This window comes from Sus scrofa, chromosome 13 (assembly GCF_000003025.6).
Source record: "Sus scrofa isolate TJ Tabasco breed Duroc chromosome 13, Sscrofa11.1, whole genome shotgun sequence".
In the NCBI taxonomy this organism is placed as follows: Eukaryota; Metazoa; Chordata; class Mammalia; order Artiodactyla; family Suidae; genus Sus; species Sus scrofa.
In genome coordinates, this window is record NC_010455.5 from 104,942,807 (window position 1) to 104,968,814 (window position 26,008).

Below are 26,008 nucleotides of genomic sequence, written 5' to 3' on the forward strand. Positions count from 1 at the left end.
AAGTTTTTTCCCTTGTACTTTTTGTCCATCCTTTACTTTCCTGATTTTTTTTTTTTTTTAATTCTGGCATTTTCCTGAAAATCCTCTGCTGGTTTCTTAATTTCAATGAGTTGAGTTCTGGGACCAATAATTTGCATAAATTTTGCATAAGAAAAGAATTTTTCTTAGAACTTATTGATAAGGTCATTATATCCTTAGTTTATTATTGAAAAAAATATTATTATATTTGAGATATATTTTAATATTTAATTATGGCATTTGCAATCTCTTAGCTTAGTGGTGCCATGCATTCATGTTGAATGCTATATTAAAACAATAAAAAGAGGAGTTCTCATCGTGGCTCAGTGGTTAACAAATCCGACTAGGAACCACAAGGTTGAGGGTTCGATCCTTGGCCTTGCTCAGTGGGTTAAGGATCTGGTGTTACATGTGAGCTGTTGTGTAGGTTGCAGATGTTGCTTGGATCCCGAGTTGCTGTGGCTCTGGCAGCTACAGTTCAGATTGGACCCCTAACCTGGGAACCTCCATATGCCTTGGGAGCGGTCCTAGAAAAGGCAAAACAACAACAACAACAACAACAACAAAAAAAAAAAAAAAAAAAAACCAATAAAAAGAAGCATTTGGTTAATTTACTATGCCTGAGAAACAAGTTGATTTACTCCACCTCAGGGTTAGCAGCACCAATGCCTCTTGACCTTTAGTTGAACAAAATGTCTCAGTGAAAAATGAAAGGAGTCTAAATGCTGCTAAACATATGAGCATATTAGATAAGGTATATCTGAGAGTTTTTGAGCCTCTATTTCAACAAAATAAAATTGTTGGTGGAAATGCTACTCAAAATGAAAACTGTAGTGCTGCAATCTAGTAAAAATGGTTTTATAGTTCCTGTGACTATTATTTGATACATTTTCTTTTCTAGAGAACAATGAATACCGATATTGTGATCATCAGTTGCTATCACTATAACTGAGCTATTTACTTGTTTTGGAGTGATATATCTCTCTGAGTTTCTGATGGGAGATTCCTGACACACTGATTTACTTACAGATTTTAGGGAGATAGACTTTTTTCTTCTTTTTCCACCACAGGAATTTCTGCACTGATGTCATACATAGTTCTGCAATTTTTAGAATTTTAAAAATCTTTGAAAATGCAGATAAATAGCATTTAGAAGCTAACATTTTAATTAATCATACTTCTAGTACCGAAAACTGAGCCAGGCAAAAACGAAATGGACCTGAAAGTGAATCCTGGTGTACCACATAACCAAGTCTGAAATAATGTGAAATACACCTATAAGAAAATAAAAAATAAACTGAAATAGGACATTGCTAAGGCAATTTTCTGTCTATCATACTTATCATGGAGTGGAACCCAGATAAACAAGGTTTCTGGCAGGGCCTTCCGCTAGCATTAAGCATTACCTCTTAGAACCTAGCGGATGTTGGATTTCCCCACTAATAAATCAAATTCTATTAAATTTAATCTATCTCCTTTGCCTTTACCTGTATCTGAAGGATTAGACCAGGAATCCCCACATATTTCTGCCAAAATTTATTTCAACATTTATAGCACATAATACTGTGCTGATTTATGAAAAACAACTCATTTGAAAGGAATGACTATATCTAAAGCTAGTCTGCTTTTGAAATTCTGATAGTACAGAACTAAAAGAAATTTTTTGTATGTTTATGAACATATAAACATTTATTTTTGAAAGATTAGAGGAATTTTTTGCATTTATGAAATTGTAACAGTGAATTATAAAGAGAGATAAATTTAAATAAGAAAAAAACTGAGATGCCATAAATATAGAATTTGATGAAAATAATTGTGATAATAAAAGACAAATCTGGGCAGAGGAACAAACATTAGAAGGAAATTTTCCCAAATCAGAGTATTTCTAGGGAAACAAATAAAGAAAAATTAGAGGCTAAAGAAGGACAGACTGAGGTACATGACTCATGTATAACAGGACGATGGGAAGTGATAACAGAGCAGTCAGAGCAGAAATAACCAAGTGATATACGCATAAAAATATTAACCAAATGAAGATATATATTAACTGGCAGATTGAAAATGTCTTTGAAAACCTAGAGAAAATTATGTTAGATAAATACTATTTAGATTAAGTTCATTTGTTAATCTAAATAGTATTTATTTGCAGAACAGAAACAGACTCACAGATGTCGAAAACAGACTATGGGTACCAAAGCAGACAGGCTGGGGAAGGGGGACAGACTGGGGTTTTGGGATTGGTGTATGCACACTGAGGTATATGGCCAATGGGGACCTGCTGCATATAGCACAGGGAACTCTATCCAATATTCTGTGATAATCTATGTGGGAAAAGAATCTGAAAGAGAATGGATGTATATACATGTATGACAATCATTTTATTGTACAGCAGAGATATCCAAACGTTATAAATCAACTATACTTCAATAAAGTTAAAAAAAAAGCCAAATAAAACTATCACTATTTAGATATAGCTTGGTGATATATATATATATATTTGTTTATTTTGGCTGCTGTAATACATTAATACCAACTTGATGGTTTAAACAATGGAAACATATTCTTTCACAGTTCTGGGGTTTAGGAATTTGAAATCAGTTTAATTGTGTCAAAATCGAGGTGTCAGTCCTGGGAAGAATTTGTTCCTTGTCTCTTTTCTTCTAATGTCTGCAGGTGTTCCTCGGCTTGTGACGGCATCACTCCAAACTTTGCCTTTGTGGTCACATTGCCTTTTCCTCTTCTGTGTGTCCAATCTCTCTCAGCCTTTCTTTTATAAGGATACATGTGATTGCATTTATTGTGCACCTGGTTAATCCAATATTATCCGCCCCCTCAAGATCTTCAACTTAATCACTTCTGCAAAGTTATTTTATGCAATATTAAGTGACATTTACAAGTTTCGGGGAATGGGAAGTGCCTGTCTTTTGGGGGTGCATTATTTAGCCTGTGAGTTATATGTATGTATGTGCGAATCTTACAAGCATGCAAGCAGAAGATATCAACTATATACAGGGAAATAAAAATCTAGTTGCTTTTAGAATTTCATTCTGTAGAGAATTTTATGGAGTTGAGAAAAATCACATATAAATGGTAATATTGTAAATTCAACCAAATATTCATTTATTCATCAAGTCACCCAAAAGATTTTCTCAGCTATAAAAAAGGCTTGGTTTACTTTTCCTGAAGAAAAAAAAATGTTGAATTACAAATGAATAGGAGATGAATCAAGGTTAGAAACTTAGCAGAGAAGTCCTTTTACAAAGGAAGGTCTGGCAATAAGCACTATAGACTGACTGACGTAAACCTCAAATTGTCTCAGTGCTAGAGTGTTGGCTTGGCTCAGTCCAGATTTATGCTCAGTCCCTAGGTAATCAGCAGTCCTCTGGCTTTATATACTATCTTTATGCTGGAGACAATTTAATTCACAGCTCTAGACCTGTCCCCTCAACTCTACTCTCATTTAACAAAATGTTTCCTCTGTTTCTTTCTTAGACATCTAGTAGGTATCTGAAAGTTGCATGCCTTGATCCAAACTCTTGTTTTTCTATTTAGACTTCCTAAACCTACAGCTTTCCTTGTCTCAGAATGTGATAAATCCATTCAACCAGGTATTTAGGCAGAAAACGTAGTATTCATTATTTACCCCTCTCTGTCTTTTGGCAAATTCTGTTGGTTATTGCTTAGAAATGTAATAAATATAATACCTCTTACTCCACCACAGCTACTACCTACCTCAAGCCATTCTTCTCTCTTACCAGGAATAATTAAACAGCTTCCTTTATGTCCACGCTTGCTTTTGTGTGGTCTAGCCTCCAAGGTACCCAGTGATCCTTCTAAAATATGATCATGATTATGTTACTGATTTACCCAAAGCCTTGTAATGTCTTCCAGTCTGCCTTTCTTCTTATTTCCTGGCCTCATCTCCTATCACTTTTGCTATTGCCTCCAGCAGCTTAGACCTCCTGCTTGCCCCCTGAATGCTGTAAGTTAGGAGATCTTCCCAAGGGCCCCTCCTTTGTTCCTTCTGCCTGACCTTAAATGGGATGATGTCCCCAAACATTCCATTATTAACATTTTTAGATGAGATCCAAGCCAGATTCATTTTACTAAAATCAACATGTTGGAGTGATAATGTAATGTGAGAAATCAAATACTTTTCATTAAGACATTAGCATACAATAGTGGGAATTTTTGTTCTTCCAAGAGAGAGTGACCCACCATAAAGAGGTTGAAAAGATAATTGAAAGAAAAAGTTAGAATGTTTTCCAGGCATTGAAAAATATCTGAGAAAAAGTAGTATTCCATTTAGCAGTACCAACAAATGACCAAGAACCTTAGGTTCTCTGGAATTAGAGGCATTCCTTTGTAGCCTTCGATCTACTCTAAGGAAATTGCTGCCTCTCTAAAAGGCTATAACACCAGGTGAGCTGAGAGGGACGACAAGGTATTCACACTCTGTCTTTGAAAACTTCAAAAATCTTGAAAGAAAGAGGAAGAGTGTTCTGTTAGAATTCTCACTTAATATTTTGCACATGACTTCAAAGAGACAACTCCAAGGGAGATTATTAAAATTTTATCTTTCATGGTTATGTGAAAATGTTAATTCACTTACCAAAGAGAATATTATACACACATTTGGTTTATAACTGAAATGCCACAGCAGATGTTAGCATTTGAGTTTTTCACTCACTTATTACCTTACACAAAGATAGTAACTTCAAAATTAGCATATTACAATGTTGTAAAACAATGATAGCACATTTCAGCTAAAGAAAACCAGAGGAATGTCTTTAAAGTCAGTGAGGGAGGAAGAGTACTCTTGGACTAAAAATGCTTTTGTCCCTGGGGCTATAGACTAAAGACTTATTTCCATTGATGTGGGGAAAAACAACAACTAAACCAAGTTTTGTTCCTCCTGAAACTCCTATTTTTCTGGAAACCGTCCTCAAGAAGAATAATATAAAATTACATAATGTCTTTGAAGGGGTCCTTGCAAGTAGGATTCCTCAAGTTCAAGTTAGCTTCACGATACACTTTTTTTTCTGGGAAAATGCTATGTTTTGTTCCTAAGGGCCTAACGGTATAATGAAAATTTGCATTAAACACATATATGCAATCCTTTATATCATCAGTGACTCCTAAATCATAGCACAAGAATCTGTGGCTATTCCTTTGCATTCATGAAAAAGAAAATGGAAAAGGAAAGAGCAAGAAAAAAGAAATCCTATATGCAAAATAAGAGAAATCTATTTGTTCACAACCACTCTGTCAGGAAAACAGTATGCCCATGAGAACTTAAATTTGATGTGGAAAGGAAGAAAAAAAAATACTCTTAAGAAATGCTAAAGGGGAGTTCCCGTCGTGGCTCAGTGGTTAACGAATTCAACTGGGAACCATGAGGTTGTGGGTTTGATCCCTGGCCTTGCTCAATGGGTTAAGGATCTGGCATTGCCATGAGCTGTGGTGTGGGTCGCAGACGCAGGCTCGGATCCCGCATTGCTGTGGCTCTGGCCTAGGCTGACAGCTCCAGCTCCGATTAAACCTCTAGCCTGGGAACCTCCAAATGCCATGGATGTGGCCCTAGAAAAGACAAAAAGACAAAAAGAAAAAAAAAATGCTAAAAATAAAAAGTGTAAAAAAACTTGAGATTAACACAGGAATGCAAATTATTATCTGCCTAAATTTTAAAAGATTTTAGAAAACATTACTAAAAAATAGGTAGTCAACACCTCATAAGTTCAAGTTCTCCAGCCCTCTTCATTAAGGAATCACTCTTTCTGGAGGATATTTGTGACAAGGAAATACTTGTGTTTTCCTGATATTGTAGTAGAATACTGATAGAAATGTGAGTATGTCCTAGCCATTTTAAGAAGTGTTAGATTTTAGTTTAGGCTCTGAAAGTAAATATTGCACTGAACAAAGTTCAACAGTCATGATAGACTTTATTCAAGGCTATTGTATTAGAGAAGAGAAACTGAAATCAATTCCCCTAAACAAAAGACGTGAGGGATTTGAAGTGCTGAGGGGAGCTTGTGGAAAAGTACTGGAGGCCAATGAAGAGGGTTGACTCGTGGGATGTGTTGAGCACATAGTTATTCTTGAGTTTGCAATGTTTTCTTCTGGGATTAGGCCATCTGTGTTTGGTAATCTGCTTTCAAAGAAGTTAGGCTCCTACCTTCCCACAGAGACTGAAAGATAGAGGCCCTATCTCTTTTAATGTTTAATTTCAAAGTGATAGTTCCCAGGTCCTTGAGAAAGGCATCTCCTGGGTAGTAAAACTAACAAAAGACCTCAAAGTTTATATACATTTCAAAGGGGGAGAGAAAGAATTTACAATTGCAAGATTTCTGAAGTAAATTCTCTAAGAAACTGGAGGTCAGAGACCCATAGCCAAGAAAAAAAATCTGTCTAAAGCTTAGTGAAGCTGAGAACAACAAGGTTATCTTGGTCAAAGCAATGACTTTGATTTTATATTTGGTGTTGTATTAGCTATATTAGTAACACTCCTCTGGTTTTTATACCTCCCTTTGGCTAAAATTGGGAGTGGCTATCCTAGATAGATAGGAAAAATAGACAAATGATTGATCGATCAATTAGTAGATGATAGAAAGATAGGTGACAGATCTTTCTCTTTGGTATATTCAATTCAAGGATTTTAGAATGCTTAACATTATTAATTACATTTTTAGAGTTTATTCTCCAGAGACTTCTTTGATAAGTCTCCCCCTTCTCCTCCCTGAATTATTGAAGGAAATAAAAAACAATTAAAACAAAATGGAAGGTCTCACTTCAGAAAAACAAGATAATACAGTAATTGCCTCAAGCAAAATATGTCTGCTAATTCTTCTGAGGAGAAAAATAACTCTTAATACTCACCTACCTAGTTTAATAATCATTAAGTAATTAATCTTAACAATAACTCTTTATGAGCATGGCAAGAAGGATTATTTGTCCATATTTCTGAGAAGTCAGATGATAGTTGATACTTTTTACATGAAAAGTGCACTAGAAAGGGGGAATTAAATTTTTGATTCCTTATCTCAAATCCAAATTACTATTATGAATTATTGTCAAGTGAGCAAATTCTGGGCTAGTGCAAACTAAATGATGATCTTTGTAATAACTGCAATTTATAAACCACTCTAAAATATTATATGCATTTCATGTACTCTTCCTTATTTTTCAAACATACCTTTCACCAAAGCTTATATTTATGGTAAAAATGGCATCCTGAAAAAATAACTTTCTGGTGTGGAGGTCTTAGAAAAAAAGTGTGCATGCCAAATATATCCTATATATCCAATAATCTCTGTTATAGGTCCTTGTTCAGAGAAAAACAGGTCTTCAGATATCAATAATGAGTACATTTCTTTCTTATGTAAAATTGCAAGTTTTATAGTTAACTGCTTGTGAGTACTAAAGCAATATAAATATCCCCAGTTCTTTAAATTAACCGTCTAGGGTCATTGGCTCCCAAACTTTGCTGTATATTAGAACAAAGGGTGATCCTTTAGAAATACCCATGCCTGGCTCCCACCTTCACATTTAGTTGGTATGGGGTGTGGCAAGAATGTTGGGATTGTTAATAACTTTCCAGGTAATTCTAATATGTAACAAAGTTTGCGAACTATTGATCTAGAACCTACAGTTTCTTCTCTAGGGATAACATTGTCTTTAAACTGCAAAAACAGTCTATCATAGAAAAATGACTCAGTGTATCTCAACTTATTCAAATCAGAATAATCTGGGAAACTTAAAAATACCGATGTCTAGGTTCTATTCCCAGAGATTCTAATGTGTAGCCAAGGTTAAAAGTTAAAAATCACTGAGTTAAATACCCAAATATCAATGTGAAATTATCTACTACATGTACCTGAGATTCCCTATTCAATCCTCTTCTGCCCAGAAACTCTCCTAGGATATCCCATTTGGGTAAATTCAGTACCAGGTAGGAGCAGTGGGGTCTTTCTCCTCCATACCTTCACCTCTTTACTTCTACCTTTTTTTTTTTTTTCATGCTTTTTCTGGCTCCTTAAGGATTCACAAACCATTTTTCCTGCTCCACAGTGGAACTGAACTTGTCTGTATCTCATCCTCTCATTCATTCACTCAGTCAACAAGCAACTACGTAATGTAATGGCATTGTGCAAGCAGTTCCTAGCTGGGAATCCAGAGAGTAATCTCATCATAAAAGACCAAACTGGGCTAAGAAAATTGGCAGTGTCTGGAGAATAAACATCCTTTTGGTGAGATAAATGAGTTTTTGTATTGTGTGTACATGGATATGTGTATTAGCATTCATTTCTAAAATCGCTGCCCCTCCTATTGCCTTATTATCTCATCAACTGGTAACTCTAATGATGAAATTTCAGACCAGGGATAAGACAGGGCAAGGCAAACTAAACTCATGGATAAAAGCTTCAGAGTAAGTCAAGAGGCGTTCTAGGTAAAATTCAAGAACAAAGTCAATTTGTTATCCAAGGAAGGACAAAGTAGTCCATGGGATATTTTCATATGTTATATGAGGAAGGTTACAGGTATTCTACACACATTAGTATGTTTTCCTAATTATTGCTCTCATCAATTTTTAAAGGGTCTTTATTAAAGGATATATATATATATATATATATATATATATAAAAAATACACTTTGGGAGTTCTTGCTTCAGCGCCACAGAAATGAACCCGACTAAAATCCCTGAGGATGTTTCGATCCCTGGCCCTGCTCGGTGGGTCAAGGATCCTGCATTGCCATGAGCTGTGGTATAGGTAGCAGATGCAGCTTGGATGCTGAGTTGCTGTGGTGGTGGCATAGGCCAGCAGCTGTAGAGCTGATTCAACCCCTAGCTTGGGAACTTCCTAATGCTATGGGTGCAACACTAGAAACCAAAAAAAAAAAAGGTCTTTAATGCTGTTGAATGGGCATCATCCAGTTATTTCATAAGTAAGGGGGCTCTACATCAAAAGGAGGCTTTAGTGATTCAGAGAAATGAAACAGATCCTAGGAAAATGGCACCTAAAACCAAGATGGTGGTGTAGAATGGAAAGCCATATATTTCACTATCATTTGTGTGATATTTTTTATTCATCTCAGGATGAGGGAAGAACTATAAAGCAAAATGTCCATTTACAGAAGCACTGAAATGATATCAGAACTAATTTGGCTTGTATAACAACTCTATAATCAGCTAAAGTTGATAAAATGCCATGATCTTTGAGCAACAATTTGAGTGAGGATGGCAGGCCCTAACTGGACCTAGCTATAGACACATCTATGACCAATGAATAATAAGACTTGCTTTAAACAATAGTCTATAGATTCACTTCATCCTATCCTGTGTATTAATTTTCCATGATTAATTAGCATAATCGAGAAGTACTGCCCCTTCCTGGAACTTAAAAATTCCCCAATTTCTCCCCTTTGGTGAAAGACTTAGTGAATTTATTCACTTGATGTGTTCCCTTGCTATGCAAGTTACTAAATGCAACTTAATAATTTTTAAAGTTATTAAAATAATGTTTGTCTACAGAAAAGTAAAACCATTTCTTTCTTGAAATTGAAAATTTTATCTATTAAAATCCTATTATTTCTGGGTCCAGTCAAAGGCTCCCTTATTCCCAATGGTACATGACTTCTGCGATTGTTCAGTTTAGACTCTTGCTCATCCACATTTCTTTGTTTTTAAGTTACAGGAAGAATAGTTTACATATGGATATGTTTGGAAGAGTGGGGAGTGGGGAGGTGAGGAAGAAAAGAGATGAAACAATGAGGAATATAGTTTGAGGCTCCAAGCATACATATTTTAAAAAATACAAAACAATTATATTCTTTCACATTTTATCTCTTGGTAATAACATTTTGTTTCTATCATAAGATGTTTCCAAATACTGAGCCTCTTATTTTAAAATCCTCTTAAACAGTCCTACCTTCATATAAAAAAGGGGGCCAATTATTTTCTGTGATAATTTCATCATATTGACATTAAATGTATAAATTAAAGGAAACAGTATTGTAAATTATAGCATCTAATGTTTCAAGACCTTACCCATTTCATTTTAAAAAGATACCTTTTATGAGCAGTAATGAAAATAAACTTGAGATTGAAAAACAGAACACAGATTCTTTTTAGGGAAAAAAATTCTTAAAGTTATTCAAGAAAGAGTTTGAAACTGCAAATTGTTTTAATATGCATATAATTAATTGTCAAACTTTATAATGTGAAATTTAATTAAACTTGTTCTAGCCGTTTGGTTTTTGAAATGCTAGGTATAATAGTGAAAGATGTGAGGAATCAATATTATCCTTCTGGCATTTTTGTTTCAACTATATAATAGCTTTCCTACCAGGTGTGTAAGAGAGCCACTGATATTTTTGCCTTGATCTACAGGAAAATGAAGTTCTATAAAGGGTAAATCTATTAATTAGAGATCTGCGCAGCTTTCTTTCTTGCTAGTGTAATCGTTAAATTGATTTTTCCAATCCATCATGTAATTGTTCCAGCGATGGAATCCTGCTTTCCATTCTCGTTCTGCTTCATCAATATTTCCTGTAAAACATGGAATGAGTTGTATTAATCTAAATTTTAATCTCTGTTTATGTTAATTGAAAAATAATTTTGATTGCAGATGGCATTTTCTCCAAGTACACTGCACAGTGATTTTTTTATTCATTATTTATTATCAGCTTCTCTCACTACTTGAAAAGACTTTAGTGGCATTTTTATATATTTTATGACAATGAAAATAATATATATGTACAAAATATATATATAATATAAAATGCAAAAAATGAGTTTATATATTATTTTACATCAAATCATGTTACATATACTTGCTTTAATTTTGAAGATATATATAAATATCATTCTTTTCTTGACCCCAACAGGCCTAGCAAAAATCTCATTTAATGCATCTATCTCATTTATTACATATATGATGGAGTATTTTTTCTGATGAAAATGTTTATATATGAATATTTATTAAGGCATAAGGAGAACTTTGCAGTTGAAATCCCATATAGATTTTGCACACTTATATCAATATATTTTAATTCCAAACAATGCCAAGTCACTGAAAGTAATTTATTGAAACTACTACATGACAGAAGTTTATTAATTGCTTTGCAAATTAGAAAGATGCCAAAGAAAATCTCTGCTTTCCAGAAGTTTGCAAAGTGTATGTATGTGTCAGGGGAGTAGAGTGTTTATTCCAGAGATAATGTGAGGCAATGAACTAAAAAAGCATTTATATACTACAAAAACTTTGAAATCATGATTTATTTGAAAGTATATTACATTAAGGAATAAAATTTTCAAACAAGAGAGACTATTATTAGGAACATAAATATATGGTTTTAAAAGTTTGTAATTTAAGAGTTTCCATTGTTCACACTTTTAAAACCATATATTTATGTTCCTAAAATAAACAGATAGAATAAAGCTAGAAGATGGTTTATTTAAATCTATAAGTATTTCACACATTTGTAGTTCTCTTACTTTTTAAGATTTTAGGATGATGAGCTATAGTCATTAAGTTAAAAACACATTTTTTTTTTTTTTTTGGTCTTTTTGCTATTTCTTTGGGCCGCTCCTGGGGCATATGGAGGTTCCCAGGCTAGGGGTCGAATCGGAGCTGTAGCCACCGGCCTACATCAGAGCCACAGCAACGCGGGATCCGAGCCGCGTCTGCAACCTACACCACAGCCCACGGCAACGCTGAATCTTTAACCCTCTGAGCAAGGGCAGGGATCGAACCCGCAACCTCATGGTTCCTAGTCGGATTCGTTAACCACTGCGCCACAACGGGAACTCCAAAAACACAAGTTTAAGTTATTTCAACTATTGTGAAAACAAGGACAATTTTTTGATATATGATTTTCTGTTAGGAATTTTTGAAATGAAGTATAACTTTGTAAGATGTTAATTTGGATATGAAAATTCATGTGCTCTCATATTACATTATAATGTATATATAAAAGTGTCTTCAGTCATATTATTAATAATGGGGAACATTAAGTGATTCATTTTTAATTTATATGAAAATCAAAATATTTAAAACATTTGTACAGCCACTAAAAGATCCCCTGTATTTAGGTTGAAAATGTTCATAATGCTTGGGCATTGAACAAATATTTGATTATTTATATCAAAATATCCTATTTTTATATAATATCTTCATTTTATATATATATACACACACACACATATATACTTCCTGGGAATGTAAGTTCCCAGGATAGAGGTTGAATTGGAGCTACAGCTTCGAGGGATCTGAGCCACGTCTGCAACCTACACCATGGCTCTCAGAAATGCCAGATTCCTGACCTACTGAGTGAGGCCAGGGATTGAAACCACATCCTCATGGATAAACCAGTCGGATTCGTTTTCTACTGTACACAACAGGAACTCCCTATTTTTATATAAAATACCCTTTAAAAGGTGAATGGCTATAATTTTTTGTGAATAAAAGACATTTCCTAAGGAGTCAAAAACCATTATAATATGGAAGAAAGATATTAAGTATCATAGCAAATGATTCACTCTTATGTTCTTTTTTTATGATAAATACTGTCTTTAATGTTATTTACACAAAATAAGGACTCTAAAGTTCAGGAAGAACAAAATTTTAGATATAAAAAATTATTGTTAATTTAGCATTTAGACCCTGAATTTTAATATTTAGAGAAAAGATCTGATTTTCTTTTCTTCTTCATGGAATGACACCAAATCCCTTGATTCATATAAATATCAATTTATTTCCTTATGTGTCATAATCAAACAACTATACAATTTAGTTATTGAAATAGTTTATTTTTAGTGTACAAATGCCCAGAAAAGCTGAGTACATTATTCCTTTAAAAGTACTGAACATTGAGACAATGAACTATAAAGAATTTCTATCCAACAGAATCCAAGGGAACTGAATACAGTGTAATAAAAAGACAATTAAAAATCTCATCATAAATGATAACCAAAATTAGAAGTTTTTCTCCTCCCCTCTTTCTCCTCTTCCTCTAAAGCTGGAATACTATTTAAGTGGCTATAGACATCATCATTGGTGCTATGTAGATCTATGTGTTTTGTACTTAACAGGGTACTACAGTGTGAAATAAAGGGGAAAAAAAAATCAGCATAGGCTTTGGAGTGAAATTCCAGCCTGACCTATTACTATTAGTGACATGGAAAAACTCTTACATTTTCAAATTAGTTTTCCAACAGTAAATAGAGTTGGTAATCCCTAGTTTGCAGTGTGGCCACAAGGGATAAATGAGATGCTGTGTACATTGTGAAATCAAGCTCTATGCATCTATGGGAAGCTCTGCAAATGAATTTACTGACCTTGTTAAAACAATTTTTTCCTGACTTTGCTCTTTATTGAATCCCCGTACAGCTAGATCAATACCAGTAGTTCACAAACATATTGACACAACTTTTTCAGGACTTTTGTGATCTTTGTTTTGCCTACTTTTTGTCTCATTTGAGGGGAGAGATGTCAGACTCTTCTCTTCAGAAAAGGTGGTAATGATAACACTATTTTTTTGGTCTTGTTCATTTAAAAAGGGTGAGCACTTGGAGTTCCCATCGTGGCGCAGTGGTTAACAAATCCGACTAGGAACCATGAGGTTGCGGGTTCGATCCCTGCCCTTGCTCAGTGGGTTAAGGATCTGGCGTTGCTGTGAGCTGTGGTGTAGGTTGCAGACGCGGCTCGGATCCTGTGTTGCTGTGGCTCTGATGTAGGCCAGCGGCTACAGCTCCGATTCGACCCCTAGCCTGAGAACCTCCATATGCCCCGGGAGCAGCCCAAGAAATAGCAAAAAGACAAAAAAAAAAAAAAAAAGGGTGAGCACTATTTCACCAGAGCTGAGGGGTTAAGACAGAACAGGAGTGATGAGGCAACCCCAAATTGTTTTTTTTTTTTTGTCTTTTTTTTTTTTTTTTTTTGTCTTTTGTTGTTGTTGCTATTTCTTGGGCCGCTCCCGCGGCATATGGAGGTTCCCAGGCTAGGGGTTGAATCGGAGCTGTAGCCACCGGCCTACGCCAGAGCCACAGCAACGCTCGATCCGAGCCGTGTCTGCAACCTACACCAGAGCTCACGGCAACGCCGGATCGTTAACCCACTGAGCAAGGGCAGGGACGGAACCCGCAACCTCATGTTTCCTAGTCGGATTCGTTAACCACTGCGCCACGACGGGAACTCCCAGCAACCCCAAATTGTTAACGGGGAGAAAGTTAGAAGACTTTACATTGAAATTGAATCATGTTGAGCATTATAATAAAAAGAAATATTTCCTGTATTTTGAAAGTTAATTCAAAAATCTCTTCCATCTCCTTTATTTCCCAATTGTCAATCAATTATTAAAACTATGAAGAAATTCATAACTCTTTATGCAGTAGTTCACAAACTAATAGTTGTTCTGTTATAATTTGGGGTATGTGGTAAAGTAGCAGAGGGAAATACTACAAACTCAGGCTGGGCTTTGTGAAGACAATATATTTTTACAGTGAAACAAATAGATCATCTGATTTGATTACTGAGTTACCCAAAGCTTTTAGTTTGTTTCATCTGGTTTCAACAAGGGATGGGACGTACATTCAAATATGAAAACTGCAAAAATAGTTGTTTGCTTTTTTCCGCTATCTCATCTTTGCCAGTCTTGCTAACCAATTAGCAAATTGCAATAAATGAATCCAAAGTGACCAACCCAAGTGGTAGCTCAGCTCCTAAATTTATTTCTTGTATTCTTTAATTGTGGCAAGCAACAGTATTTCATGATTTATTAAAGGCCAATGGAGGAATCCCTGGATCTGATGTTTTTCTTTACTGGGAAGATGTGAAGGTCATTTTTTTTTTCTTAAATAAATTTACTTTTTCAATTTTAGTGAAAAATGTTGATATTTTATTGACATTGAATAGGTCATTTCTCCACTTCCCTTTCTTTTTTGAAATGATTAGGAGATATTGTGTACTTACATTCCTAGCGAAAAATATGGATTTGATGACAGTTGGAACAAAGTTGTACATTTTATTTCTTGTAGGTGTATACAATAACAGCATAGGCATGTGCTGAAGTATAGTTTGAAAGTTAAGTGTTAGAATATACGGGTTCAACTAAGTCTTAAGGATAATTTTATTTGAGAATAATTATTGCTCAAATGTAAACTACTGCTCAAGTGGTACTTACAATGCTTACTGGGTTTCCATCATGAGTGAGGTAAATGTTTCTCCTCTTAAATCCAGTCAGCAGTTATTCTTTGAAATTTTCCTTTATTTGTAAAGGTACCTTTTTTTTTATTAAAAAAAGTAAGGTTTCCCTAAAAACTTCAGCCCAGCTCCTCTGAATAATCCCAATTTTCAGAATATTAAAGATTAGAATATTTGAAGTTTTATAACTTGAAAAATAGAACATATTTTCTTAATCTTTTTTTAATCCCTCTACATTAACTGCTTCTAAAACCTAAAAATGTGGCATTTCAAGCTTTTTTGTTTGTTTAAATGTAAACATTTTTATTATCAATGAATACATTGTTGATGTTATAACAATTACATCTGTGTTTACTTTAAATTTTATTAAATATACTTATGATTCCTTTGGGGAATTACCAATAAATAGTGCTAAAATATAAAATTATGTTTTCCAGACATATTAGAAGTATCCCAGAGCAAAGAATGTTACTTCCATACAGCTCAATATTGCTTAAACTAGGAAGTTGTTCCAGTCCTGTGTAGGATGGATCTAGCCAAAAACTTAGGAGTTTGTTCACTCAACCTGCTTGACAGCAGTTTAATATTTAGACATAGAAATTCTGAAGTACATCTTCAAAAATTGCTTATATTGAAATGTTATTTTATTGACAAATACACTGCTATAGACCACATGTGCTGGAACCAGAATGACACAGTTTGGTTTATAATAAATTAATCATTTAAAAATTTCCCCCACCTCCAGCTGATCTCCCTTCAAATGATGACCCTCTTTTTTTTCCCTTTTTTTTTTTTTTTTTTTTTGACTTTTCGCCTTTTCTAGGGCCACTCCCGCGGCATATGGAGGTTCCCAGGCTAGGGGTCGAATCGGAGCTGTAGCTGTCAGCCTACACCAGAGCCACAGCAACGGAGGATCCAAGCTGCGTCTGCAACCTACTCCACAGCTCAGAGCAACGCCAGATCCTTATCCACTGAGGAAGGCCAGGGATCGAACCCGCAACCCCATGGTTCTTAGTCGGATTCGTTAACCACTGAGACACGACGGGAACTCTCTGATGACCCTCTTATTTAAAAATATTTTAAGTAAAGATTGAGAATATGTAGTCTTTGTTACTTAAATGGTACCTCTTCTGATCTCTTGGGAGGTTAGATGTGTTACCTCATTGTTATTCACACACAGAGGACACAAGGGCAGCACTGTAGCTCTGCCAAGGGATGCAGAAACCCATCTCAGATATATATTGTATCACAGAACATTTGTTAAGACACAGAGCACTGGTCTAGCAGTAATGTTTCCCAAGCAGATGGAGTCCATAATTATAATTTTGGTGAGTAATGTCTGATAGTCAACAAGCATATTAAACAATCGACTACAACACTGAGAAACCTATATTTGCCTTAAACTAACCCTAATTTCTCTAAACAAGAAACTAAAACCATCTACTATGTTGTGATAACTAATATATTGCCTGAAAATTGTGGAGTATTATGATGAACAGAATGGTAGAGTGTAAAGAGACTGGTTAGAAATATGTCTGGTAGCTGAAAGTTAATTCTTTTATTTGAAAAACACAGGAAATGACTTGAGGAGCCACATGAGTTATAAACAGCTGGCCATTAAAACAAAAACAAAAACAGGCAGTTAATCAGATATTTATGTCACATTTCTCACAGAAAATGTAATCATTCCAGTTGATCATTAAGTTAATTTAAAAATTTGCTAACTGATGAATTTTGAATTACTATAATAATCTGAACAATTTCCATAGTATTTCCTTATATAAATTTAAATAATCACTTCCTGCAGAGTAGTTAACTAAATGCTACCTGTTTATTGTATTATATAATGTATGAATGTGGCCTTTGGTATCTCGAAGCTCAGAATTAAATATCTGGATTATATATTTAAATATTTAAATTTTAGAGATATTTTCCCCTTTAGAAATTGTGTTCCACTACTTATCAATAAATTTGTCTTTGTCTCTTTTTGAGTATATATTATATTTAGTCCTATATTATATCAATTCAGTTTTTTAGTTCTATAATTTATATATTTATTTTTCCATCTATCAATTAATTAATTCAACAAAAATTTGCTGAATAATAAGTAGTGCTCTATTTCAGCTCCATTGCTAAGTTTCCTGTTCCTCTAGGTGAAAATTTCTAGTTTGCTTTATTTATTTAACTACAAAGTTATTGCTTATACAGGGAGCCTTCAAAACATATCTAAACTTGCTGGAAGAAGGCTACTAAAATCATGTACACATTGAACTCATGTAGTTGGATGAACATTACTACTGTGCCCTGGAAAATCTACCTTTTCCCCTTTTATGGAATCTACAACCAGTTTTTTAACCAAATACTCAACAACAATGACAAAAAATAAAAATCACACACCTGTCATTTCCAAGACTTTAGGAAAAAATAATGTCCAGAATCGGCATTGCTGGGCACGTAGTTTAGTGTATACTCGTGGTGACTCAGCATTCAAGGTTAAATATTTTTGTTCATTGCTTTTGAAGACCGGCCATCTTGTACTATTGTTCTGGGTCCCATTTGGATTTCTAAAAATCAGAGAGGCATTATAGTTTTAGTGAAATCACTGTTAGATTAAAAACATATATTGTTTTCAAAATCTAATAAAAGCTTTAAAAAGGTCAGAAAAATTGTGGGAAAAGTCAGAAAAAAAATTGTAGATTTGTTTGATGATGTTAAGCATAAATGAACTGGGTTGAATGCTCTCAGTACCTTGAAGCACATTAGTTAAACTTGCAGGAATTGAAATTTAAAGAACTTTTTACACACATTTCTGCTTAACATACAGGGAGAATAGTATATTCTATTTTAAAATTGTCTTCACAGTTAAACATGTGTTTAAATTTGGCTCTGATTATACATCTCCTTATTATATAAAAACCTCATTACTCTAGGAATTGCCTTCAGTATCACTTTTTAGTTGATCTTATGTTCATATAGATCTGCTTACTGCTTAAAAATCTTTCCATAACTCCCCAGTGAGTTCAGATAAAGGTTAGTGAACATGGTGCCACCCACATTTCCAAGCTTACTTTCAGACAGTCTCTTCATGGATGAACCAAAGGAATTAGGGACAGTTCCTTCATGACTCCCTCCATTTCATTGCCTTGCCTTTGCCTAACTATTACTCTGCTTTCAATTCCTTCACTTACTGACATCAGGAGTCTAAGCCAATTCAGAACCTTCAGATTCTCTTTTTGTGCTGTTCCCATATCTTTAATTGTGATTTTAAAATCAGTAACTCTTGACTATTTTTCAGAAGTAAAGTTTCGAGTTCATTTGCACCTTGTAGCACTCAATAATATATTACTGCCTGAATCATACATACAGAAATGTTACTTCCAGTCAAAGAGTGAACATTTTGGAAGTAACACTGTCTAGTCAGTCGCTGGCAAGTCTATAGGTTTCTCTTTAATATATTGGTATACTACTATTATGAGTCAGACATTGCTCTAAGCTCTAGAAGTACAAATAAATATGGAAAATATAGTTTCCCTCAGGGCATTTACGAGCAAGGACATCTATGAAATCAAAGAACCAACAATATATTGTCGCCTAAGTCAAGCATAAATAAAGGGAAACAAATTGTCAGAAGAGGGAACAATCTTTATGTGTTTAGAAGGAAATTACCTAAAGGAATGTGATTTTAGCTGAAGGAGAAAAATAAGGAAGTGAACCTGAAATAAAAGTTTGGAAAGCTAGAGAAAGGGAACAGAGTTAACATAGGTATAAATAATGTGTTCATCTTAGTTCAAATAACAATGAGAAAACTAGTTTTCTTGGATTTTAAGACAGAGGACATCTTATTAAAATTATAGCTTTAGAATATTAGTTTTATAGCAGGAAGAGCTGACAGCCTATGCAAATGGTTCAGACTTTAGCTTGTAGGCATTACTATTCTTATGGGATTCTTGGCTAGATAACTTATTGTGACAATATCACGTTAGAAATATTGACCCGGAGGTGGGATCTAGAATAATCACGAAACCTCGAAAGTAGTCACAGATACTTCTATCATAAAAGGAAGACTAAAGTGATAAGGCTAAATAATTTATTACTTTATCTTAGATGCATCTAATTTTAAGAAAAATCATAAGAAAAACTTTTCTAAAAATTCATCATACAAAATTTTTCATTACTCAAATACTTTCTGTATATTATTAATGAATATAAAGTTTGGAATAGTAATTGCAGATACATATTATTATTATTATTATTGCCAAAAGCCTGTGAACACCTAGAATTTAGAAACAGAAGCAGGCATTCATCCTGCCTGGTTATCTGGAGGCAGATTTTGCCACCCAGAACTCATGTTGAATAAGTATTATGAATTCCTATTTTATCAGAGATGCACACATATTTAACCATGATTCAGGAACTATAGAGATAAATAGCTTCATGATGAACTAGTTGATTTTATGTAGGAATTGGATGATTTAATAAGAATTATTAATAACCAGAGCTATTCAAGCTACACCAATATCATAACAGGACAGAAATCTCTTGCTTTAGGGTATTATTTGAAAGAGGTCAGGAAGAAAATTTCTCAGATCACAGATGGCACACTTGTCTAGGTGAATTATATAGTCTTTTTTCTTTTCTTTTAAGGCTTTAGAAACTAACAAGTACAGCTGCTGGAGGCTGGATATTAAACCAGGAGAACTATTGGTCTGATTCGGTACAGCAATTCTTATGTTCCTAAATTGCCCACTTTCCTTCTAATTCCATTCTAATTAACTTATGGCACCATTTTAACTGCACATTCATTTCTGGCTTCTGCAAATGGTGACTTAAACAGAGCTGACTTGTGCTTGAGTTCAAGAGAGAAGCACTAATGGCACTGCCAGTGTTCATTTAACAAACTTTGTCCTATGAAATAACTTGTGACATTCCAAATTGTAATCCAGATATAATAAAATTCCTTTGCCTCTGAACCCAGATATGGTTTTCAAAAAGTGATTGAAATAGCTGTTGAAGTGATAAAGCATTTTACTCTATAATTGAAGACACCTCCAAAGACTTTAAAACTTAACCAGAGACATAATTCACTTTCTCTTTGTATCAATTAACAACATTATGATATACAATATAATTCTCAGATACAGAATTATGAAACACTATATAATTTTAATTCCAAAATTATAAGTGAAATTGACTTTTCTATATTTCAAAAATATTTTCTGTTCTGGTTATAAAATAAAGGCCCTGAAGTGATAATACTTAATACTTTCCACGAGGTAAAGAAATCTCTTCTCTTTTTGTACTCAGGTTCTTCTAATTTGTGTACACAGAAGTAAGCTAAAGATCATCCATTATATTTTTCTCTAATGTAGGACCGAAAAGTTTTCAAGACACAGCTTTTTTAACTAAAAAGCAGACTATCTTTTTAACAACTGTGTTACAGAAAATTAACTGCTTGTTTTTGGTATTTGACTGCAAACTTGATAACTCATTTTATGAACAGATTCTTTAAAAGACATTAATTGACTCAAGATGCCTGACATGAAGAAGCAGGATGCCCTCAACTTCATGCCTCAAGTTTTCTTGGAGTTACAGATTTCAATATTGCCTACAGAATCTTAACTCAGGATTCTCTTTGAATAAGAATTCAGACAGTTATTTCTAACTAAAATATACAGTTATTTTAAATTGAATACGTTTCAGTTCTTTTAGAATCTTGCAAAATGAAGCCATGATTAGTAGTTATAAATTGAAAGGCCACCTGAAATATTCCACTATCATAAGAAGGCCAAGGGGACAGAGTATGCATTGGACAATTTCTTAAATTTTCTAATATTCCTGGATTTATATTCCATGTCATGTTATGCTTAAATAAAAATGTATTTTAATTAAAAAAAAACAGAGAGGCTATAAGAGAATTCAAATTTAGGGATTAAATCCTTTCTTTCATTAAACAAATATTAAATGAGCACATACTATATCAGGCTTATTTGGATCACAGAAGATTCAACAGAGACAAAACAGACAAAAATTCCTACCACTTACAATTTTCATTCTATGAGAAAGATATATAATAAAGATGATAAATAGGGAAATATATAGTATGTTAAACAGTAGTAGTTGCTAGAAAATTTGGAGATAGGAAATAACGAGTGCATAAGCATTAATTGTTTATATATGTGGGGGGAGGGACAGTGGTGAGGAAATGAAAAATAAAAAGTTTGATTGGCCTTTGCCCACATTTCCGTGTGAGATAACATGAAGTCTTTGGAATTTTGCCCTACATCTAGTAGTTTATGCTAACAATGTGACTCATGCACCTGATGGCTTTTGCTAGACATGACTCAGGGTGGGGCTGCTCACTTTGATAATCTTAGGTAAGGAACCTGCCTCATCAGAAAGACTAACCCTGTGATTAGGGTTGGAACTCTGACCTCCAGGAAGGGGAGAGGCCTGAAGATTGAGTTGAAACCCATGTCCAATAATCCAATCAGCTATGCCTTTATAATGAAATCCCAGTAAAGCTCTGCACCTCAAGCAAAGGTGAGCTTCCTGGGTTGGCAGTTCTCCATGTGCATATTGCCACAACTGATTCCATGAAGGTGATGCATCTCTGTGGACATGGAAGCCTTCTGTTTGGAACCCTGTTGGTCCCAGATCTTGCTCTATATAGCTCTTCCTTTGGTTCTGAACTATATCCTTTTGCTACGTTAAAACTGGAAATTGTTGGGAGGTCCCATTGTGGTGCAGCAGAAACTAATCCAACTAGTATTCATGAGGATGCAGGTTATATCCCTGGCCTCACTCAGTGGGTTAAGGATCTAGAATTGCTGTGAGTATAGTGTAGGTTGCAGACACAGCTCAGATTTGTCATTGCTGTGACTGTGGTATAGGCTTGGCATTGTAGCTCTGATTCAACCCCTAGCCTGGGAACTTCCATACGCTGCACCTATGGCCCTAAAAAATAAATAAACAAATAAATAAATAAAATAAAAACTGGAAATTGTAATTATAGCATTTTTCTGAGTTCTCTGAGTCATTTTAGTGAATTATCAAACGTGAGGGAACTCCTGGAGACTCTGAATTTGCAAGTAATGTCAGAAATCTGGGAACAATTTGGCAATCTGAAGTCTGCCTTAATCTTGACTTGGCCTGACTCTGAGTAGGGAAACTGCAATGTTTGATAGGAAAGAATCTTTAAAGTGAAGAGTTGACAAAGGAGAAAAGTGAGCCATGCTGTTTTTTGTTTGTTTTGAGGGAAGATTATTTCAGCAAAAGGAATAGAAAGCAAAGACTATGAGACAGGTGTGTACCTGGAGTTTTCCAATAACAGCCCATGTGGCTAGAGTGGAGCCAGCCAAGGAGGGAGAAGGAGGTGACATGATTTAGTGACTTGTAGGATCTTATAAACTTTTTTTGTCTACTCTTGAGTGAGAGAAGAAGCAATTGGAGGGTTTGCACAAAGAAAGGACAAGATCTCACTAATGGTTTTTTTTTTTTTTTTTTGGTCTTTTTTAGGGCCGCACCCGCAGCATATGGAGGTTCCCAGGCTAGGGGTCTAATCGGAGCTGTAGCCGCCAGCCTACAACAGAGCCACAGCAACACCAGATCCGAGCTGCATCTGTGACCTTCACCACATTTCAGGGGAGCGCCAGATCCTTAACCCACTGAGCAAGGCCAGGGATCAAACCCGCAAACTCATGGTTCCTAGTCGGATTTGTTTCCCCTGTGCCACAAGGGAACTCCTCACTAATGTGTTTTAAAAGATCATCTCTAGGAATCAACTGCAGAGAATTCAAGCCCAGAAGCAGGGAGACCAGTTAAGAGACCAAAGGAATAATTTAGGTGAGCGATGATGGTTGCTTGAACCAGGGAAGGAGTAGCAGAAATTGAGAGAAGTGCTCAGAACTTGAAAATATTTTGAAGGTGGAGCCCTTGCAATTGGCCTATAGAGTAGACATGAAGAGAAAGAGAGTGTCGAAGAGGACTCCAAGAATTCTGGCCCGAGGAATTGGAAGGATTAACAGACTTGCCATTATTGAGGTAGTAAAACTCCAAGAAGAGTGTATTTGAAGGAAAACATCATGAGTTTAGCTCTTCTCATGTCTTTAGGAAAAGCTTCAGCTTTTTACCTTCCTATGTGGGGCAAAACTCAATTTTCTTCTACTGTGTATTCTTTCCTCTGTGTGTCTCCTTTTCTATCACACAGAACACTTCACTTCAGACACTTCTGGTCATCAAATGTATGGAGGCTTTTCTCACAACACTAAGCAAGTCTTCAGCACAAGCTGGATGTACTACAATTTAACTCAGCTCAGTCTACCTTGACAGAGCATTGGATCTCTAAGGTAAGGACTCAGCCCCAAAAGACTGATCTTCCCTCTGCCACACTTCAGATGCCAGTGGCCAGCTCAGGTTATTACCTGTGCTTCTGACTAACCAGCTATAGATTGGAAGTTCCATGGACCCCCTCCCCAGGTTTTACTAATTTGCCAGAATGGCTCACAGAACTCAGGGAAACAGGCATGATTACTAGTTTATTAAAGGGTATGATAAAGGATGCAGATGAAAAGTCAGATGAAGACATATATACAGCGAGGTATGGGAGATTCCAGAGTACAGGAGATTTTGTTCCCATGGATCTGAGATGCATCACCATCACCGTCCCAGTGTGGTATGTTTTGCACCTGGGATGTTCTCCGAACCCCACCCTGTTGGGTCCAGTCCCCATCCAGAAGCCCACCCAGAGTCATCCCATCTGAAAAAAAGATGCTCCTAGTGTTCTCACTACTTAGGAATTTGTAAGGTGTTAGGATTGTTGTGCCAGGAACCAAACACACTGGTCAATATATACATATTTCTTTTTATTTCACAGCATGTTAAATCTGAGATTCAAAGGAAAATGATAAGTAAGCAGTTGGGATTTAGTGGTTAGTCTTTATGCTGAGGTTATCTCTGTATTCCAAATGGATCCACAAGCTCTTTAATGTAGTGTGCCCCCAGGACCACTAAAAATGTGACTAAATTTACAAATTCTAATACATGAATGATATTTTAAAATATACACATGCAAGCTTAACACATGGGAGATACAGGACCTGTCCCCTCCCAGATCTTGCCATGTTTGTCCCACCATCTCCACAGACAGGCCTTCCTTTAACTATGGAGAATTTTCCTATTAAAAAACTACCAGTGCAGAAGCTCCCATTGTGGCTCAGTGGTAATGAACCCAACCAGTATCCATGAGGATGCAGGTTTTTTTTTTTTTTTTTTTTTTTTTGTCTTTTTGCTATTTCTTTGGGCCGCTTCCGCGGCATATGGAGGTTCCCAGGCTAGGGGTCGAATCGGAGCTGTAGCCGCTGGCCTACGCCAGAGCCACAGCAAGGCGGGATCCGAGCCGCGTCTGCAACCTACACCACAGCTCACGGCAAGGCCAGATCGTTAACCCACTGAGCAAGGGCAGGGACTGAACCCGCAACCTCATGGTTCCTAGTCGGATTCGTTAACCACTGCGCCACAACAGGAACTCCAGGATGCAGGTTTGATCTCTGGCCTCTCTCAGTGGGTTGGGGATCCGGTGTTGCTGTGAGCTGTGGTATAGGCCAGCAGCTGCAGTTCTGATTTAGCCACTAGCCTGGGAACTTACATATGCTGCAGATGTGGCACTAAAAAGCAAAAAAATGAATAAAATTAAATTAAACTATCACCACATAGAAAATTATATTTCACAGATGATAATTACTCTAATTGCAGAAAAATCAATACTCTAAGATAAGTAATGTGAATTTCTGCATCAAATACAATTTTGCAATGGCTAAAAGACACCATGGGACAGGTTTTACATGTGCTTTACATGTAAACTATTTTTCATTATGATAGTTGAATATTTGATTAAAAATAATTGATAGCAGCATATAGCCTGTGCCTAAAGAATCCACATTTAAATAGTGAGATGTGCAGATACAATAAACTTTAGAAAAAACTCAGGAATCGATTGAGCAAAATTAAGCACAAATAAAATACAAAGGAGACACTCAGTATCATGATTATTAGTGGGAGGAGCAAATGAAACATTTCACACATTGCTTCTATTATTTTGACATATTTATATAAAGAACAGACAAAGCAATTTCCATGCAGTAAACAAATTAACTTTCATATTTAAGATGAGCATGAATTCCTAACATAATCTGTTTTAGAAAAATATAGAAACACAGGTGAAACAACAAAGGAAAATAAACAGCAAGGGATAAAATTTTCTTTCTTCCAAGATCATATTTTCTTCATTTTATATAGAGGAAAGTCGTTAGGATAAATACAGACATTAAAAATATTTTGAAGTAGTTTTTGATTCTGTGACTGTAATATATTTATAAAATTGACCAAGTTCCACTGCTAATTTTAAGTATTCTAAAATCTACACAAACTTTAAAATTGACCCCAAAATAGCTTTCTTAAATAAATAAATATTAACATTTATTCTTAAAGAATTATATAACAAAACAAAATGAATATAATAGCCATTGAGTTCTAAGACAACTAAGTATTAAGTCATAAATGTATAACCAGTAAATGATACTGTTTCCATTTTAATTTATAAAGCTATATCCTAAGCTGATAAGTTTTATAAAACTTCTTATACTGCACCTGGTATTTAGGTATTTAGGATACCAAAAACATCTGAGCAAATATCATTTACATAAAAATTTAACCTATACCATAATATCATAGTATTGCAATTCACTGTAACAGTGCCAAATTATATAAATAACAACTACATTTTGAGCTTCAG

At 35.1% G+C, this 26,008-nt stretch overlaps 1 protein-coding gene across 1 annotated transcript in view; it reads right to left on the bottom strand.

The window, feature by feature from the left end:
• Positions 3,926–26,008, bottom strand: part of BCHE (butyrylcholinesterase) — a 60,837-nt gene continuing 38,754 nt past the window's right edge. The window contains 2 exon segments of the mRNA XM_021069753.1: positions 3,926–10,565; positions 17,617–17,783. Of these exon segments, the coding sequence (XP_020925412.1) occupies positions 10,441–10,565; positions 17,617–17,783 (292 nt within the window). The 3' untranslated portion in view covers positions 3,926–10,440.